The sequence below is a fragment of the Leptonotus elevatus genome, chromosome 14, assembly GCF_054856555.1.
Source record: "Leptonotus elevatus isolate MCC_2025b chromosome 14, RoL_Lele_1.0, whole genome shotgun sequence".
NCBI classification, from domain to species: domain Eukaryota; kingdom Metazoa; phylum Chordata; class Actinopteri; order Syngnathiformes; family Syngnathidae; genus Leptonotus; species Leptonotus elevatus.
The window spans coordinates 819,399-838,587 of NC_141252.1; the positions used below are offsets into that span (position 1 = coordinate 819,399).

Sequence of the window (19,189 nt, forward strand, 5' to 3'; positions counted from 1 at the left end):
GACCAATATTTACAAGTTGTTTTACACTAAAAGACCCATTTATTAACTCTAAATTGGGTCAATTTGACCCAAGTATAGGATTGGTTCATTTTTGACCCATAGTTGGGTTATTTTTGACCCAACTGTTTTTAAGGTCCAAAAGGGACAGAGTCACTGCTGGATTATTTTTTACCCATGGCTATTGAGTTGAGGATTTGACCCAGCATGTTGGGTCAAGATTTGGATCAAACAAGGGGTAAAAATGGGCTATCAGTATTGTAGTTAACAAATACCAATTTGAAAATCACTGTTTTGTCAGGAAAAAAGCAACTTTCCCATGTCAGGGGTCGCCACAGCAAGTCATTTGTATGAGATTTTTGTCTTCAGCCACCTAAATCCAATCTTCAACCCAATCTGCTGGGTCCAGAAAATAACCCATTCATCGGTAATAGTAACCCAATCTGCTCAAAATCTACAGCTACGTAAATAAAATGGAGAAATGGTAACCTCTTAAAATTAAAAAAATATATATATTCTTCTTCTGATTCTTTTGCGGAAATAGAAAATGACTTATTTTGCGTCTAAACAAACCAATGTGAATGTATGACAGTCTTGTTCATAATGTAATTGAAATCTTTATTTTTAACGCAAACCTTAAAATACAAAATATGCCTTCGTTCAAGTGGGAAACAACAAAGTCAACAACGCACACTGGGGTACAGTATATGAAAAGAAGCGACAAGACGACGCGTGGCCCCCCCCCGACCCCCTTCAGTTGGCGGCCTGCTGGGCCTGGCGGCGCAGTAGCACGTAGATCTTCTCCTTGATCCAGTCCTTGTTGTTGGGCTGGTACGTCTGCGTGTCGGCGCGGTACCTGACCAACACAGTTCAGCGCGGTTTCATGTTATACGGGAGTCGGTAAAGTGCCTCTGATAAGCCCCGCAAAAATTTCAGACGCGTACCTTAAAATGTAAAGGAAGCGAGCTTTGAGTATTTGAACTAGAATTCTACCACGGACAAACACGAATAGGCAAATTTATGAATTGTGACCCTTTTGCCGTGCTTACACCAGACAGCTGAGATCCGCCAGGTCGTCGATGAAGTCAAAAAGCTGGCTGATGTCGTACGTGATGGACGGACTGTTGGGGTTCATCCTCTTCAGATGCTCCTCGTACATCTTGCACACACCTTTGATACAAGACAGATTTGAGTCTTTACTACCCGCTGCACACTTTAACACATTTGAGCTCATTAATACAACAATGATCACTTTACCTTCCATGCACTCGTTGACAGACTCGTAGTCAGCATATGTTCTTCCCTCGGGCCGCTTGGTAGGTTGCACCAGCAGGATGGTGTGAGACTATAGAAAGCATTGACCAAGTGTTAAGAAAAAAACAAATGTCATACACAGTTATACACTTGATTAAAAAAAAGAAGGGAAACAGAGTTGCGGCGACAATAATCTTCGGCTGAAAGTAATTCGGTGTCTTAGTTATGTAATACTGAAATTAAATCAGAAATGGACGCGTGATAGTTATAAATTCCAAGTAAATGGTACAGGTTGCGAGCAACCTGAAGTACACAATGGAGAAAATAAATAACTTGGCAAACATTCTCAACTTAAGTGATGAAATGACTTTTTGTGAGGAAGGTCATTTAATTTATTCCAAAACATGAAAACGCAGTTTATGCCAGGCGTCGCCTGCTGTTAATTCATCAAAGTCTCCGCTTGACTTGGCCATGTTTATGCTAACTTTTAGCCAAAAGCTAGCAAGCGGCGCCGATTTTACTGATTCAAAATACGCAATAAAAATATTGGACCGGGTAACACGTTCGCGGCTGACACTTGAAACGAAAATTCATTTAGTGAGCATCCTACATACCATGCTTTGAATGTGGTTTGTGGTCGGTTTTTGTAAAGGTTTGTCGATCCGTGTCGCGTTTCTGCCGCTGTTGCTTGGACGAGTTGACTTCTGAACCGGAAGTACAATGTTAAGAAGAAAAAAAAGAAAAAACCGACACAATTATTTGAAGAACTTGAGTTCCGTTTTAAATGTAACTTAATGTAAATTAGTTTTGTTTTTAATATGTTCAATAATCAGTGAATGTGTTAAAAAAATTTATGTGAACTTTACATGGGGCGTACTTTTATTATGCTTTAGAAACACTGAACATACAAACACAATAGCCAGGGGGCGCAAATTCACAGTTTTATGTGCGTTCACATTTGTGGACTGTCCCGTAGTCCCAAAATATAGTTTGGCTTCATTTTCAAATATGCAATAAATAAATACATAAATTTGTATTAGTGTATTAACATATGTGAGTATGTTATTTAGCCAATAACGGATGGATAGTTGCTGAAGCCAAATAAATGAGACAATATATTTTCAGAGCACGCTTCTGTAAAAGGGAAATATGTGGTCCTATATAAATGAAAATAAAACTGTAAATATGTAATTTTACAGAAAATGGGCAATTCCAAAACTTTATCCAAAATAATAATCAGTATCAATGTCTTTTTTAAATCGATGCAAGAACTTTGCGCTCACATGTGAATCGTTTTAAATGACACTTTATTCTTAATCAAATGTTTTGCGGGTAAATTACACGTCTTTATCCTATCAAGATTATTGACACGATTGCTTGGCGTGTTCGGGACCCAGGAAGTAGCCAGTATTTATTTATTTGTTGTTTGTTTATTCATATATTTTTCGAAAGTAGCCAGCAGCGAAAAGTTGTCCTCTGAACTCACGCATAGATAAAAAATAAAAAAATTAAAATACATTTTTATTTTCATAAAACCAAGTTTCTAACAATAGTAGCATAATTACATATTTAATTCTGATATAACGTGAAAATATGTGTTTTAAGGCGGAACTAGTCCGTAAAACAAAATGCGAGGGAGACTAATTTCGACAGCACAATCCGGAAGTAGGCTCACAGAGAACAGGAAGAACAAAGAGGGAAAGTACTCCGGTTAGGAGCCCGTATTTACCTACTCAGTTTGTCCACAACGCCCAATTCGCCCTTTGTCGTTTGTTGACGGTAAGTTTCAATTATTTGAAGCCCTCTCTTCGGAAACAGCATTCGCACTGAGACGTTATACGTGTAAATATTCACCAGTTGGCGCGGGCGGTCGCTGCCGCTTATTGTGCCGCTATGTCATTGTTGCTAACTCGCTGGCATCAGCGGCTCGGCTAAATGATAACATAACAACGTAGCAGGTGTTTGCTGACGTCCAAATGTGTCCAATATTGTTTGTGGCCAACATGTCTTCCCCGTGGTGATGTGGAGCACAGAAGTCACAAAAATACTGATTTACATACGCTAACTCCATTTGGTATTGTAGCCAAACTGGTCTTAAAATATTAAATACAATTGAATCTTTTTTCCTTCTTAGATTTGCAATATAAAAAAACATTTGGTACGTTTTCAATAAAGAAAAATGGCATCGTAGAGTAGAAACACAGAATAAATAATAATAATAAAAACAATACTGGATAAAGTTTGACAGCATCGACGTCAACTAATTTATTATGGCCTACCACCGCTCGTTAGTAATGTTTTATTGAACAAATGGTAACAAAAATAAACGCATAATAACACAACTGATGCCCAGGTACTCAACACGCTGATTGGCTAACGTTTAGCCAGGTAAGCCAACCACTAATCTCAGCTCACAACAGCCAACTTTTATTTGCTCACTCCCACATCACTCACCAGGCCGTGTCCAGCAATTTAAAGCCACACACCCTCAAAGTCACAGATATTTGGAAGTAGACACAGATTATTTGCTTATTGTGGGCCACATATAGTGACCCCATAGGCCGGATCAGGTCAGTTAAAACATGATCACGACCCTTAAAATATGAATTTTACAACGTAACATGAGCCATCAAACTGGGCCATATTTAAGATAATTATGGCTTGACCTTGTAAAAATAGTACACTTCCAGGTTTCATTGTCAAAAATTGACAGAGTTTAGCCCCCCCCCTCAATTTTTTTGTATTTTTTTTATTTACTAAATATTCTATTTAATTGTAGCTTTTAGGTGGTTTTTTTCTGTTAAAAAGACTTGTCATACTAAAATTGTGATTATTCAAGGTAAAATGATGACTTTATTGTCATCTTGTTTCTTGCTTTAGTCTGTGACTGTGCTTTCCTTGAAATGTCATTGTTTAGTCTTATGTGACCCAAATACTTCCTTTATTCACTTCCTCATGCTTGCCGCCATTTAATGGAGGTCTTCAGTGTTAATGATCAGTGAAACTGCTTGACACAATCCTGCCCCTTTTCATGTCCGCTCAGGGCAACGGCGACTTCATCATCATTAGCTTTGCATGCGAGGACCAGCGTCGGCACGTCTCAACATGGCCAACGATACTCAAGACGTGGAAAACAACATGGTGAGTGTCAAACGGAAGGAAAGTGATTGCTTAATACAGACTTGCAACGCGTGTGGCCGAGTGTGTGTATGCCACAATGAGTGTGTAATCTCATACGTAAAGGCGTGTCCATGCATGCGCAGTCAAAGTCCACTTTTATAAGCACCATTTTGGAGTAAATTTGATTTACAGTAGCAATGCTTGTGCTCTCGCTCACAAACACACTTTGATATAAACGCTCACTTCATGTTTATTTGTAGGCAGCATCGAGTTCAGACACGTCTGTGTTGTACTTCAGCAACTGTTACGTCCCTCGCGCCTCCTGACTCCTATTTCAGCAATAGTTGCTCTTGTCACCGTTACTCTTACACTCATCGCGCGTGTCCAGATTTGGTCATAAACTTGGGTCACCCAAGCCTGCCGGCGAACCTGTGAGCAGTTTATCCATGGATTTATTTGCATCTCGCGTTTCCAGGACCAACAGGATGCCAACGGTGGCACTGAGCAGCACCAAGGCGACGGGACCACCAGAGTTCGGTCCAGGGGTGGCTCAGGGGGAGGATCTGGGGGTCCGGAGCAGAACGGCCTGGCCCCCTCCGCCAGGCCCCCCCGCGTGGCGGAGGCCGACGAGGAGGATGATGAGGAGTTGACGCTCAAGTATGGCGCCAAGCACGTCATCATGCTCTTCGTCCCCGTGACGCTGTGCATGGTCGTCGTCGTGGCGACCATCAAGTCGGTCAGCTTCTACACGCAGAATGACGGACAGAGGCTGTGAGTGGACAAAAAACTGGCGCGGCCACTTGGTGGCGCCATTGCGGCATTTCATGCACTATCCCATGGGTTCTTAAACCTTTTCAGTATTGGGGGATAAATGAACGACCCTTTCATAATCCTAATGCTAAGTACACATAATTAATATCTGTACCCTTAAATAGCAATTAAATAGAATTAAATAATAATATAAAAAAAGCCATTAAAAGCTTACCTGTTGACCAGAAAAAGTAAAAATGCTACAATAACAAATTTATATTTGATGATCTATGATTATGTTTTCAAGAACAATGGCACGGTTAGCTTGGACCAAAGTATGAAAAGTCATAATTTGGTCTAGAACTAAAGAGTATTCCTGTAAAAATATGCAACTTTCCCCCCCCCCCCAAATAACTTTACAGTAAGCTTTTTATTTGACCATTTATGAGTGAAATGCCTTCTAATTAGTAGATTAACACCTTAGCTGTTCAAAATGGGTACTCCTGCAAGCCTCTGGCCAACAGTTTTCAGACCGGATTCGGGTTCGAGTTTCCCGCGCCCTGTCTGCGGATGTGACATAATGTGTATGTGAAGAACGATATGTGCAGTTTCATTTCTCGTCAGCAGGTGGCAGTAGTGATTCAAAATGGAATATTCTACATTCAGTAGCTTTAAAAATAATATATGACCTTTTTTTTGCGCCTTTTTTCTAGAAAAAAAAAGTTTCCTCCTGTAATAATACGCTCTTAGTTCTAGAAAAAAAACATGACTAAAGTATTGTAATAATATACGTACTGTTGAAAAGAATGTTTAATTCACGATGGCATGTCATATTTATGTGATTCGTCACAATCATATCAGAGTTTTAATTGGCCCAAAGGTGACGTAGGGAAGAGTAATTGATTTATAAATTGGTTTTAGTGTCAATCGCCGTATTCGTTCTTGTTAAAGAATGCCATGTGATTTCTTACAAATGATTTTGCTGACCCTTAGTTACAACTCACGGTTTGACACAACCAAAACATTTTCAGCTCAAGTTGGCCATTTCCCGCGGCTAATTGTTATAATCATGACTATGGTTATATTAGGATCTACACGCCGTTCACGGAGGATACGGACACGGTGGGCCAGCGGGTGCTGAACTCCATCCTCAACGCCACCATCATGATCACCGTCATCATCGTCATGACGCTGGTGCTGGTGCTGCTCTACAAGTACCGCTGCTACAGGGTACGTCACGCCCGACACGTTCACGCTGAGATGCGGCAAAAAAAAAAAGAAGCATCGGTTGCTTTAAGACAGAACCCAGCAAAAGGGTATTGCCGCAATTGTGCAGCACACCTCAAAGTAAATGTAAACAAACCGTTCTTGTAAAATTAAGACCGTTTCAACAAAGAAGATAAACATTTTTTGTCTCGTAGTAAAAACTGTTTCATTTCCTAAAAACAGATTTGTGTCTTTTTTTTGGGGGGGGGGGTGTATGATATGGGCTTTTTTTCTTATTCTTTTTGGACGAAATGATGACTGTTTCTCTCTTGTAACAACAGTGATTTTAGTCTCTTAAAATGACTAAAGACTTTTCGTAAATTGACTTTTTGGCTGTAATTAGATTTGTTTTGTATTAATAGTACAATTTTAGTCATAAAATTAAAAATCTCGTAAAATGGCTGTTCTGTACTGAAATTGTGACTTATTTTCTGCAAAAGTTCATATTTTACTTCTTTTTTTTTTTAAACTAAAACTGTGACTGTGCTAAAATAGAAGAATTCTTGTAAAACCAGAAGTTTATGTAAAATTAAAATTTCTGACTAAAATTGACCTTTTTAAAACAAATTTTAAAAATTCCCTTGTAAATATTCTAGTAAAGTGTTTACTTTTTTCAACCCCCAAAAATATTTTAGTAATAATGATGCAATTTTATTCCTCAAAAGTTACATTTTCCTCTGTCATAAAACAGTATTTTTTTGCACCTAAAATAAAATTTTAAGTAAAACTTCATTCTTATTTGGCTAAAGTCATGCCTTTTTCCCCATAATAGTGTTGTTGTCCTACAATATCCCCCCCCCATAAAATAGTGACTTTTTTCCTTGTTACAATGTGACTTTCTCGTAATAGTACAATTTTATTCTCTTAAAAATATATATATTGTAAAATAATACTAATGAACTTTTTCTGCCATGAAAGTTGTTTTTTCTCATGAAATTCCATCTTAAATTAAGATTTTTTTTGTTTTGTTTTGCTAAAATGATCCCCTATCGATGCTATTAATATAAAACTGTGTCACAGCAGGCAGTGTGAAAGGGGCTTTAAACTGCAAAACAGCTGAAGCGGAAGCATGTAAAAAAAAAAAAAAGACTTTTCGACTGGCAATGTTATCACTTGACTTGTTTTTCTTTAGGTGATCCAAGGCTGGCTCTTCATCTCCTCCTTGCCCCTGCTCTTCTTCTTCTCCTACCTCTACCTCAAGTAAGCCCCCCCCTCTCATTTCACCCATCCCCTATCCTACATCCTTACATCATATCCTACCCCCCCCCCCCCCCCCTCTTTCCGCCACCACAGGGAGGTGTTCAAAACCTACAACGTGGCCATGGACTACATGACGCTGGCGGTCATCGTGTGGAACTTCGGCGTGGTGGGCATGCTGTGCATCTACTGGAAGGGGCCGCTGCGCCTCCAGCAGGCCTACCTCATCATGATCAGTGCTCTCATGGCGCTGGTCTTCATCAAGTACCTGCCCGAATGGACCGCTTGGCTCATACTCGCTGTCATATCCGTCTACGGTGTGTATGACCCGCCTTGAGTCAACACCCCCCCCCCCCCCCACCCGCCGTCACATGACCATTTCTGCTTCCAGATCTGTTGGCGGTGCTGTGTCCCAAAGGCCCTCTGAGGATCTTGGTGGAGACGGCTCAGGAGAGGAATGAGCCCATTTTTCCCGCCCTCATCTATTCATGTAAGGACATTTTTTCTGACACCGAAATGTACAACACGATGGCTGGGAGATTATGGAAGAGAAAAAAAATAATCACAGTTGGTTTTATTGATATTGAAATCATGATGAACTCATTCACTGCCATTGACGGCTATAAAGTCAAAAATTCATTTGGACTATTTCTATTAGTTTAACATTTTTTTCCACTTTTGTCAACAAGAGTATGAAAATCTATTAAAAAAAATTATTGTACATTTGGAACAGATATAAAATTAATGATTAATCGTGAAGTCATGCGACAAATTATGATCTGACGCCCCTAATTTTAAAGTATTTTTTCTATCTTTTTTTAACGCGTCAGGCGATTATTTTTTTTTTATTGTAATTGATTGCATTACTTCAATAGTTAACTCACAATTAATCACAAATTTTATATCTGTTCATTCTGTTCTAAAAAAAAAAAACATGCCGCTGTAATGTGATAAAACAATAAGAGTTTGAATTTATTAAATGGGTTCTGATGTTACGTTTACATTGCTGCAAAATGCTCAATCCGGTTCAGATCCAGATTAAACACATTTTGACATCTCTTTTCACCGCTTTTGTTTAAATTGGGTAAATTCAGACAGAAATGCAAGCGTGTGAATGTCAGAAACCAGATTTTCCTTGTTGCATTTACAAAGTGTGCAAATCTGGATCAGGTCTGGATTAAAACGGCATGATGATGATGATGATGATGATGATGTTGTGTTTTGTTCTAATTGGACAAGACCCCGTTCTCTTCGGGCTTTATGGAAAACGATGACATTAACATAGTCATTTAGAGCATTTTGCAAATTCTGTTTTTCGCCTTGAGTGACGGGTCGCATCAAACGCTGCCGTCGGGGTCATAACGTGACCCACATGCCGCATGTTGACCACACTTGCTTTAGAGCCGTGACCTCAGGCGTGTTCTTGTAAACATTAACGAGCATTTAGGGGATCATGATAACACGTGTGTTTCAGTGTATCCACCACGGGGTGCATATCATGCGCGTTTTTGGCATGTGGGAGGAAGCCACACTAACACAGGAAGAACACGCGAGAGCCCAGATTAGAAGCGGCAGTACATTCTTGCCGGCAGCCACGCTGGCGTCTTATAGAAATAACGCAGGGAGAATGTGAACTTTCCCTCCTCCCGCAGCAACCATGGTGTGGCTGGTCAACATGGCCGACACGGACACGCGGCCCAAGAGGACCCCCGATGACACGACGGCGCCTCAGCCCGAGCCTCAAACAGGTGAGCGCCCGCCTCCCGTCCGACTGCGCGCCTCGACGTTGCTGACGAACGCCCCCGTGCGCAGCTTTGGCGCCGGCGCCGGCCAGTCCGTCGGGCGACAACGGAGGCTTCACGCCATCCTGGGTGAGCCACCAGGAGCACCAGCTGGGCCAAATGCAGTCCAACGAGGACACCCGGCGGCAGATCCAGCAGATGCCCTCGGACCGGCCGCCCGTCGAGGATGACGACGAGGAGCGTGAGTGGAAACCTTTCAATGCAGCAAAAATAGGAATGGTTTGGCCAAAAGTATTCGTCATGGGTTGCCTGAAGTCAACCGCACAAACAATCAGTCTGCTTTCATGGAGGGCGACAAAAATCTTCTGTTGACAAGCTGAAATTCAAAATTTGGGCAATTTTAAAACAGTTATGTAAACGATTAACTCATTCCCTCGCAGCCATTTTCACTAAAACAACCCAATTCAATTAGTTTGACTGATTTTGCAAGGCCCGCAGAATATTGTAACCTACCAAAAGAAAGATTAGAGTCTCTTCTTTCATCAGGAAAAAAAAGTATATTTCTATCTGTTTCCGTTTTGCAGCAATTAGCATTAGCAATATAGCTAAGTTTCATCTTTTCACAAATCTATTTAGAAAGCTGAGTAATTAAGTTTTTTTTTCAACATGGTCCTGGTTCATTTCCTATGCTCTGCTGCCGCCTGCTGGCCGTTTGTGTAATAATTACCATTTCTTCTAACCGTTCTTTGCAGTTGAGAGGCGGCATCAAAGCCTTCTTTATGCTCTAGCATTAAAAACAAACACACATAAAAAACGTATAAATACGTCTTTGGGACAATTTTAAATAGAACACATTTATACGTTTTTGGAGGTAAATGAGTTAATCGTGATCAAAAATAATAATTGCGCTTTACTCGTGTTATTTTTATCCGCCATTTTAAAATTGAGTCTCCTTTTAGTCCAGTTTCAATCACGCTTGTTAGTTTTTATCACAGTCAGTCAACCTCATCCCATTTTTATTTAGTCCATTTTTAGTCGACTATAAATCTAGCATTTTAGTCTTAAGAAAATATAATTTTATTCGTCTAGTTTTAGTCAGGACAATCATTTTACCCCCTGTATATTTTTTTGTCAGCAGATTATGTTGAACATTTTGGTTCTAAAACTTTTTCACACAAAATGTTCTCTCATCTTTTTGATGATAAACAACTTGACACACAATTTACAGTATATCAACAAGTGGCTACAATGACTCAATGCTACGAGCTAGTAAATTAGCCAGCATTCGTTCGCGGTCGGATTAACATTATTGCTGGAACGTTTTCGGCTGAATTTAGTCCCGTTTTTATTAAGTGAAGTCAATTTTCGTCTTGTTTAGTCTGTTATTGTTTATCAATGAGAGTTTTAGTCGGGTGAAAAATGTTGGCTAAATTATTTGTGTTGAGTTTTCGTTGCTGAAATGAACACTATGCTCATGAGGGGGGAGGGGGGGGGCAACGAGGGCCATTCAGGATGAAGGGCATCTCGGGACAAGGGGCGCTAATGACACGGGGGGGGGGGGTGCGAACGAGGGGCTGTCCTCACATGGTGGCAGGGAGCCCGCGCACGTGTGGTGGTCACGTGCGCCCCCGCTGTGTCCCCAGGGGGTGTCAAGCTGGGCCTGGGAGACTTCATCTTCTACAGCGTGCTGGTGGGAAAAGCCTCGGCCGCCGCCAGCGGCGACTGGAACACCACGCTGGCCTGCTTCGTCGCCATCCTCATTGTGAGTGGCCGCAAAGCCGCGCTCCACCCCCGGCGGCGCCGTCGTAAATAAGCCGCCAGCTTGACGTAACCGCCCCCCCCCCCCCTCCCCGCCCCTCCTCGCCCCAACCGCCCCTCCCTTGTGTGGCGTGTGGTTTCTCCCTCCCGCAGGGTTTGTGTCTGACGCTGCTGCTGCTGGCCATCTTCAAGAAGGCGCTCCCCGCGCTGCCCATCTCCATCTTCTTCGGCCTGGTCTTCTACTTTGCCACCGACAACCTGGTGCGCCCCTTCATGGACGAGCTGGCGCTTCACCAGTTCTACATTTAGCAGGAACAAACTTTTTCCTCATGAAAAACTTGCCCGTGACAGGACGGGATGACTAGTTTGTTCCAGCTGAGAGGAAGGGAGGGCGTTCCTCGCTTTTTTTTCTTCTCTTTTTTTGTGTCATTTTATTTTTTTATCCAACTCCTGTCTCAGGCTAGCAACGCAAAACTCTGATTGACTCCCAGCGAGAATGTTTTTCCACCTTTTTTTAATTTACGCCGAGACGGAGCCTTTCCGGTTCTTCTACGGCCGGCGCAGCAGGTGCCTTGCTCAGGGACACCAGGAAGTCACTTTCAGCGCCGCGACTGCCGAGCTGTCCAACTCGCTCCCTCTCACAAACACCAGGATCTTCGAAATAAGAGTCCAGATCTCACGGCCCCTTTCACACAAATACTGTCTTCTTTTTTTTTTTCTTTTTTTTTTAACACCGTTTTCCATCCTCTCTCACTGAGGCAATTTCCCGCCTTGGAGAAAGGGGTGTAAAGTTTCACCTTTTCTTTCCACATCTCGCTGTATAAAAAGGATGGGTTGGGGTGGGGCAAAATCAACCCAGCTTCAGAAGTAGTACCAGAGCCGTAACAGCGTGAAAGGGTGTTTTGCAACGTCACAACCAGCATGTAATGTTTGTCACCGTCCGACCGACAAGTATTTTACATGCCAGCTTCAGTTGGCGCGGGAATATTCCAACTTTGTAGGTGTAGTACCAGCGCCGTACTGCGTGTAAGGGTCGTCGACCAGGGAATATCTGCATGTAAGGGTATAGCGGCGTAAAGGGTGCCACAGTTCAACCGAATTTTCTGTGTTTGTATCAACCAACATGGTTCGGGGGTAAAAATCTAAGACTCATAAAGTTTGCGTTTTCTTTTGCGGGATTCGGATGTGAAAAGCCTGACCGGTGATGCAGACACGGAATTTTTTTTTTGGCAGCTTGTATCGGCGAATGTGGCAGTGCTGGGACAGCGTGAAGTTCAATTTGCACGACATCACACATGCAGTCCAAGAGCCGTGGAAGATTTGAACAGCTTGAATATGAATAATAACAACGAGTGATGCGTACGACGCCGCGGCATCGCTTTTCTTCTCATACGCGCAATTTTTTGGGTTTGACGGACAGTTTGGGCTGACTTTGCTTTATTTTGTGTCCTTTAATTAACATGCATCATGTCTTTTTGCGAGTTTAAATGTGTTCACTTGCTTTTGTTTTTTTAAATAAACAACCACTGAAGTCAATGCAATTCTTTGTTTTCACCTTTCAATCAAAATGGGACCTTATGAAAGCGTTTTGGTGAAATACCGCAATTTAAAAAAGAAAAAAGTTTGAGACATTATCTGTACAATTCTTCTTTGTTCTGGACTTTTTGAAGGCAACTAAGCTTTTGGGGACTTTTTCAAGACTGCTTGGTAAAAATTGGGATGGCATACGTTGGAGAAATGTTAAATTTGAAGTTTTTAAATGTGACGACTTTTTGATGTATAGTTTGCCCCTTTTTGGCACGTTTTGAAGGCGTTTGATGCAGAATGTATTCCATTTAGAAAGTGTCATTTTTGTAGAAACTTTTGAACGCCATTAAATAAGTCTTATTTTCAGGAGGTTTTGAAGGCGGTTTGTGTAGAATGTTTAAATTTTCAAAACGTTCAAGGCATTTTGTAGACATTTGAATATTTAGGATTGGCAAGCCATTCTTATAGTTAAATTTGTTTACAAATGTTTTTAAATGGCATTTTTTGACTAATCAGTCATTTGTGGGGACTTTTGGACTTTTTAAGTCAAAGAACCTGAATTTTCAGGACTTTTCGGAAGCCGTTGAATATATAAATGTTCAGGAGCTTTTGAAGTTATTTTATACAGAATAAGTTGAAAAAAAAGGACATTTCTAGGTGTTCCTTAAGGCATTTTTTTTCTTACATGTCAATTTTGAGGACTTTTGGAATTTTTGTTAATTTGTCAAATACGTCTGTTTTGTAATAACTTTCAGGCCTTTTGGAAGCCATTTTAGGTTGAATATGTCCATTCTCTGTATTTTATTCAAATATGCTCCTTTTGGAGGCTTTTTATGTAGATTGTCAATTTTCAAAACTTTGAAGGCATTTTTGTAGAACGCTCAATGTTCATGTCTTTTGGAGGATCATTTTGAGGACGTTTTGTTGATCAATCCATTTTGAGGGACTTTTTTTTTTTTAGGAACCTTGATTTTCAGAACTATTTCAAACAAAAAAAAAATACATCAATTTCCAGCAGTTTTTGAAGGCATTTTTGGAGACACTTGGAAGACGACGGCAAATGTATTTTTATTTTTTTATTTTGATCAACCTCCTTTTCTGGACTTTTGGTAGCCGTTTTAAATTGATCACATCCAATCTCAATATCTTTCATCCATTTTTTTTTTTTTTGTAAAAAGCCCAACTTTTAGGACATTTCCAAAAATTCTTCAAGGCATTTTGTGTATTGTGTCCCTTAATGTTGAATATCAGCATTTCTTAAAGAATAGGTCAGTTTTGGGGGACTTTCAAGGCAATTGACGTACAATACGTCCAAAGCTGCCGGGGGGATAATTCCAAATCCTCGGCATCACCCAAGATAGATCCCCTAATGAGATTAGCGTGTTGGGAAGAACGAGGAGGATATTAGGCGAGAATAACCGCCGGTGTGGGTAACCGCACAAACGTCGACGACACGAAGATGTCCCAGGACAAGCTGGACAGCCTGGTCCGCCGCATGGAGGACACCCTGTCCGAGATGGAGCAACTGAAGGCGCACTGCGGCCGGCAGAACGACGAGCTGAGCCAGCTGGTGGTGGAACTCCGGCGGGAGAACCAGGAGCTGGCGGAGAAGTACGGACAGCTGGCCGGAGACATGCGCGAGGCCCGCCAACTCATCGACCAGCTCCAGGACACCAAGTACGCCTTCAACGCCAAGGAGCGTCAAGCCCACAAGCTCAGCCGGCAGCTCTGACTTCCGGGAAGAAGAAAAAAAAAGCGGGACGTCTTGTGCAGCGCTCGTCTGAGAAGCGGAAAGAGAAAGTGTAGAAACTCGAGAGGGAGTCTTTCGCTAGAACGAAAATGGAACAAGTTGCGCCAGGCCTTGTGAAAGGTTCTGTTTGTAGTCGTCCCGGCGAAGGAAGTGTCCGGTCAGCTATTTTGGGGGGCGCACAACTAAAAATACTCCCGTCATCGCAGCGCACGCAAACTGAGCGGATTGGACTGAAGAGAAACGTGTAGCGTCTTTTAGCAAGCAAAATGCAATAAACTTGATGAATTTCAAAGGTTTGTTTTTCCTCTTTGATGTTTGCGACACATACAGATTTTTGGGGACAAGTTTTTAGTGTTGACCATTTTACGGCAGAAATGTTGCGTCATCAGCGCATTGCTGCTGAGGAAAAATGTTACGTATCACAATACATTAAAATGTGAAATTATTGCGTTACCTCCAAAATGGTGAAACTCCACACCAAAATATTAGGGGCGGGAATCTTTGAATGTCTCACGATTCGATTCCGATTTTTTATTTTCTATGTTCAATTATAGTTAGAATGCTTATTCTCAATCTCAAGCAAATTGTTATTTGATGATACACAATTGTTTGTTTGTGTATAATTGTGTTAAAAAAAATCCCCGCAATCAGCCATCTTTGTTGTTTACATTTGCCTCAAATCCTTTGAGGGCGGAACTAGTTCACTCCAAGTTAAATAAATCTGACTTCAAACCCTCCTCGACCGCCATTTTGACTTGTGACGCCATTTCGGAATTGTCAATTGCCCGAATTGGAAACCCAAAATGCAAAGTGGCTCAGAAATCGCTTCAACCTGCAACTGAGTTCGCTTGACATCGGAGCCTTGAGTGTTGAGAAGTCGGTACAAACCGACATCTTGGCCGTTTTCACATCTTCTGAATTTTGTGATAAATCCAAGCCGTGACTGTTTTGCGTCTCCACTGTTCAACGCACCGATGGAAATCTCTCTCTCTCTCTCTCTCTCTCTCTCTCTCTCTCTCTCTCTCTCTCTCTCTCACTGTCTCTCTCTCTTTCTCTTTCGCTGTCTTTCTCCCTCTCTCTCTTTCTCTCTCGCTCTCTCTCCCTCTCTCGCTGTCTCTCTCTCTCTCCCTCTCTCTCTAGCTATCTCTCTCTCTCTGGCTGTCGTTCTCGCTCTCTCTCTCTCTCTCTCACTGTCTCTCTCTCTCTCTCTCTCTCTCTTTCTCTTTCGCTGTCTTTCTCCCTCTCTCTCTGGCTCTCTCACTCTCTCTCACTGTCTCTCTCTCTTTCTCTCTCTCTCGCTCTCTCTCCCTCTCTCGCTGTCTCTCTCTCCCTCTCTCTCTAGCTATCTCTCTCTCTCTGGCTGTCGTTCTCGCTCTCTCTCTCTCTCTCTCGCTGTCTCTCTCTCTCTGGCTCTCTCTCTTTCTCTCTCTCTCACTTTCTCTCTTGCTCTCTCACGCTGCCTCTCTCTTGCTCTCTCTCTCTCTTTCGCTGTCTCTCTTCCTCTCTCGCTGTCTCTCTCTCTCTGGCTGTCGTTCTCGCTCTCTCTCTCTCTCTCTCACTGTCTCTCTCTCTCTCTCTCTCTCTCTCTCTCTCTCTCTCTCACTGTCTCTCTCTCTTTCTCTTTCGCTGTCTTTCTCCCTCTCTCTCTTTCTCTCTCTCTCGCTCTCTCTCCCTCTCTCGCTGTCTCTCTCTCCCTCTCTCTCTAGCTATCTCTCTCTCTCTGGCTGTCGTTCTCGCTCTCTCTCTCTCTCTCTCGCTGTCTCTCTCTCTCTGGCTCTCTCTCTTTCTCTCTCTCTCACTTTCTCTCTTGCTCTCTCACACTGCCTCTCTCTTGCTCTCTCTCTCTCTTTCGCTGTCTCTCTTCCTCTCTCGCTGTCTCTCTCTCTCTGGCTGTCGTTCTCGCTCGCTCTCTCTCTCGCTCTCTCTCTCGTCTCTCTCTCTCTCGCTCTCTCTCCTCTCTCACTCTCTCTCTCTCTCTCTCTCGCTGTCTCTCTCTCTCGCTCTCTCGCTCTCTCTCTCTCTCTCTCTCTCTCTCTCGCTCTCTCTCTCGCTGTCTCTCTCTCTCTCTCTCTCTCTCTCTCTCTCGAAGATCCAAGGTCAACTCTTTCCAATTTTCCACACGAACGCAACGTAACCAAAGTCGCTGACGGGTGAATATTGCGCTATACAATCAGCCGGGGTATAAAAAGCCTGCTTGACATTGTGTGCTATAATCACGCGCCACCACTGGCTGCTGCGTGGGAGGCTTAACACTCGCAAATGTTGGCCCCGAGTCGCCTCCCTTGAGAAAAAGGAGGAAAAAAAGTTGTTGTTTTTTTGTTGGAGGGCAGCGTGGTTTTCAACCATTCTGCTGAGAAGTGCATGGCGTAAACGCGTAACGCGCGCGCACACGTGGTTTGGGCTGGTTCCACTGGTAATGATCTTGTCAAGAGAGGTCTCATTCCGACTCTGTGAACGGCATCCACGACAAAGTGTGACAATTATACTTTACAGCCAATGTTTATTTATACACAACAGCTCATTGCGTCTCTTTTTTTTTTTTTGGGGTGATTTTGAAGAGTAAGGGGTGCACACTCGCCATTTCCTCTTTCAAATTCCCAATTAATCCTGTTTCGCTGTTATTTTTGTGCACGTTTGGACCAAAGTCGACAGCGCAAAATCCCTTCGATGTGCCGTCCCTTTGATTTTGATGGAAAAATGCTAATTAAAGGGCCTGATTGAAGGTTTAAATGTTGCTTAATCATAAAAAGCAAAGCCAAATTGTCGCTTTGGGAAGCCTTTAAAAAAACACAAAAAAAAAACCACCAACAAGCCCATGAACTACATTCTAAGCTTTTCGTCAAGACACGCACACACACTTCATTGTCACAATTTGGGACAACGTGAGAAAATTCATAAGTGGGAAAATATACTGTATATTTGTAAGTTCACATGAGAATATAGAGAATGCATAGATGAAAAAAAAGCACCTCTTGTTTGAACACGTCCACTTTAAAGTGAGCAAAAGTATTGGAACAGATATTATTAAATAAACGTAAAGTGAACCACATGTCATATTTGGTGGCATAACCCTTACTTGCAATAACTGTATACAGAGAAATTAATATTGCCTGCAATACTTTGGGTGGGATGCATTCTGGTCGTCTAGCAACAGCAGTCTCTCCATCTTGTTGACTAAATGAGCTCATCACAATATTAGAAAAAGAAAGTGGACATTCGGCGTTTATTTATGAACTTGTTTGTTTCAATGTCATTAATTTACGAAGGCATTTTTATGTATGGCACATTTTCTCACCATCTAAGCGTCATAAATAAAAGTTTCCCCTCGACATAGTTCGACCATTCCCATTGTAAATCATCACATCGGCTATCATTTAGCACAGACATGATGAACTTTGATTATTTTTATTTTTAATCAAGCAGATGGGCCAGGACATCCATGAATAAGGTAAAAAAGAAAAATACATTGAATGAATTATTTAAGGTAGTAAATACAATATATAAAGAAAGAAGCACCCCCCTATTTTACATAACAGGCGCTTCTAAAAATGGATGCATATCAATTCCAAAAGTCCTCTTTTTGTTCGCCTCGCGTCTGAAAATAAATTCCCCCCCGGACCTTGAGAACCTCGACCCAATTAGTAGTTTGCGCTCCGCTCAAACATAAAGAGCCTGCTATTTGAAATGAAAAAAGCGAGGCATTTAAATATAAAATGAGGCTTTTGGTCAACTTGTAATCAAATGACAGCGTGGGCGTGAATAAATGATAGAACAGTGCATGCAGCACTTGTATATGATGAAGATGTGCTCATCATCCTGGTTCAGTCCAAGTTGTCGCAGTGCTTGCGTGTCACCCTGCTATTACGCACGCGCCATAATAAGCACCCAAGAACAGTGGTGGCAACTAACTAAGTACAAAATAGGTAAGTCGAGTTGCCAGTATAACCACATCGTCGTTCTGATTTCCCCTCATAGGGCTGTTACGTGTTGTGGATATAAAAAGTGTACACACCCCTGGTCAAATCAGGTTATTGTGATTTATAAAAAAATTAATCAAGTTTTTCCCCTTACCATTTATGTCACCAAGACCAGTACCAAAAATAAATAAATAAAATGCCGGAAAAATCAAGAAAGTCTGAATTTTATTTACTGTTACGGTTCGGAGAAACACATTTTTAAGAGGGTGTGTGCACTTATGCAACCACATCACAGTTGTTTAGTTTGACTTCCCCCTTGAAAATATTTTTGTAATTTGTGTTGTACAGGTTATTATATAATGGCAACTTGTTAAATTAATATTGGTCTATTTTTTTTATATCACAAAAACCTGGTCTTTAAATAGGGGTGTGTAGACTTTTGATATCCACTTTATTTGTAACTATATTTGTATTTTACCCCCCCCTAATTTTTATGCTATAAAATGTCTACACACCCCTGTTCAAATACTGACTTTTTAGGTTTTTTAAATTATTATTTTTCAATTATGTACAATATCCATGCCACGACTCACATATTGTCTTTGACAAAATAAGGCGTAGAAAGTCCAAGTCTCTCTAACAAATGTAGGGAGTAAATTAAAAGCAAAAAGATACTTAAGCCAACTACAGATAGCTGAAACATCCCAGTAATGAAGTATTTGTACTCAGTTACTTTTTAACACATGTATCTGTGCAGTCAGTCATTACTTTTGCCCTCTCTACCAAAAAAGTGGCCAGGGAATTAAATGTGCATCTAATGCGCATGTGCGAACTCTGCCCCCCGAACCTAAATCAACCCCCCCCCCCTCCTCTTCCTTCCCTATCTCCCTCCCTCATCCAACCCCTCCTCG

The 19,189-nt window shown here is 41.7% G+C and overlaps 2 protein-coding genes across 2 annotated transcripts; one reads left to right on the forward strand and one right to left on the reverse strand.

Moving 5' to 3' along the window:
* Nucleotides 1-601: 601 nt before the first annotated feature.
* On the reverse strand, nt 602-1,982 carry LOC147162423 (enhancer of rudimentary homolog). The gene is made up of 4 exons (XM_086095061.1): nt 1,866-1,982; nt 1,255-1,342; nt 1,047-1,167; nt 602-853 (listed from the first exon to the last, which is right to left on the reverse strand). Exons 1-4 carry the CDS (start codon nt 1,866-1,868, stop codon nt 751-753), a joined length of 315 nt encoding a protein of 104 aa, XP_085951187.1. The 5' UTR covers nt 1,869-1,982; the 3' UTR covers nt 602-750.
* A 997-nt stretch (nt 1,983-2,979) lies between these two features.
* On the forward strand, nt 2,980-12,625 carry psen1 (presenilin 1). The gene is made up of 11 exons (XM_086094135.1): nt 2,980-3,030; nt 4,295-4,392; nt 4,847-5,142; nt 6,210-6,351; nt 7,520-7,587; nt 7,681-7,901; nt 7,976-8,074; nt 9,237-9,332; nt 9,397-9,567; nt 10,970-11,088; nt 11,238-12,625. The coding sequence occupies exons 2-11, from the start codon at nt 4,327-4,329 to the stop codon at nt 11,391-11,393; spliced, it is 1,434 nt and encodes a 477-aa protein (XP_085950261.1). The 5' UTR covers nt 2,980-3,030; nt 4,295-4,326; the 3' UTR covers nt 11,394-12,625.
* Nucleotides 12,626-19,189: the final 6,564 nt, after the last annotated feature.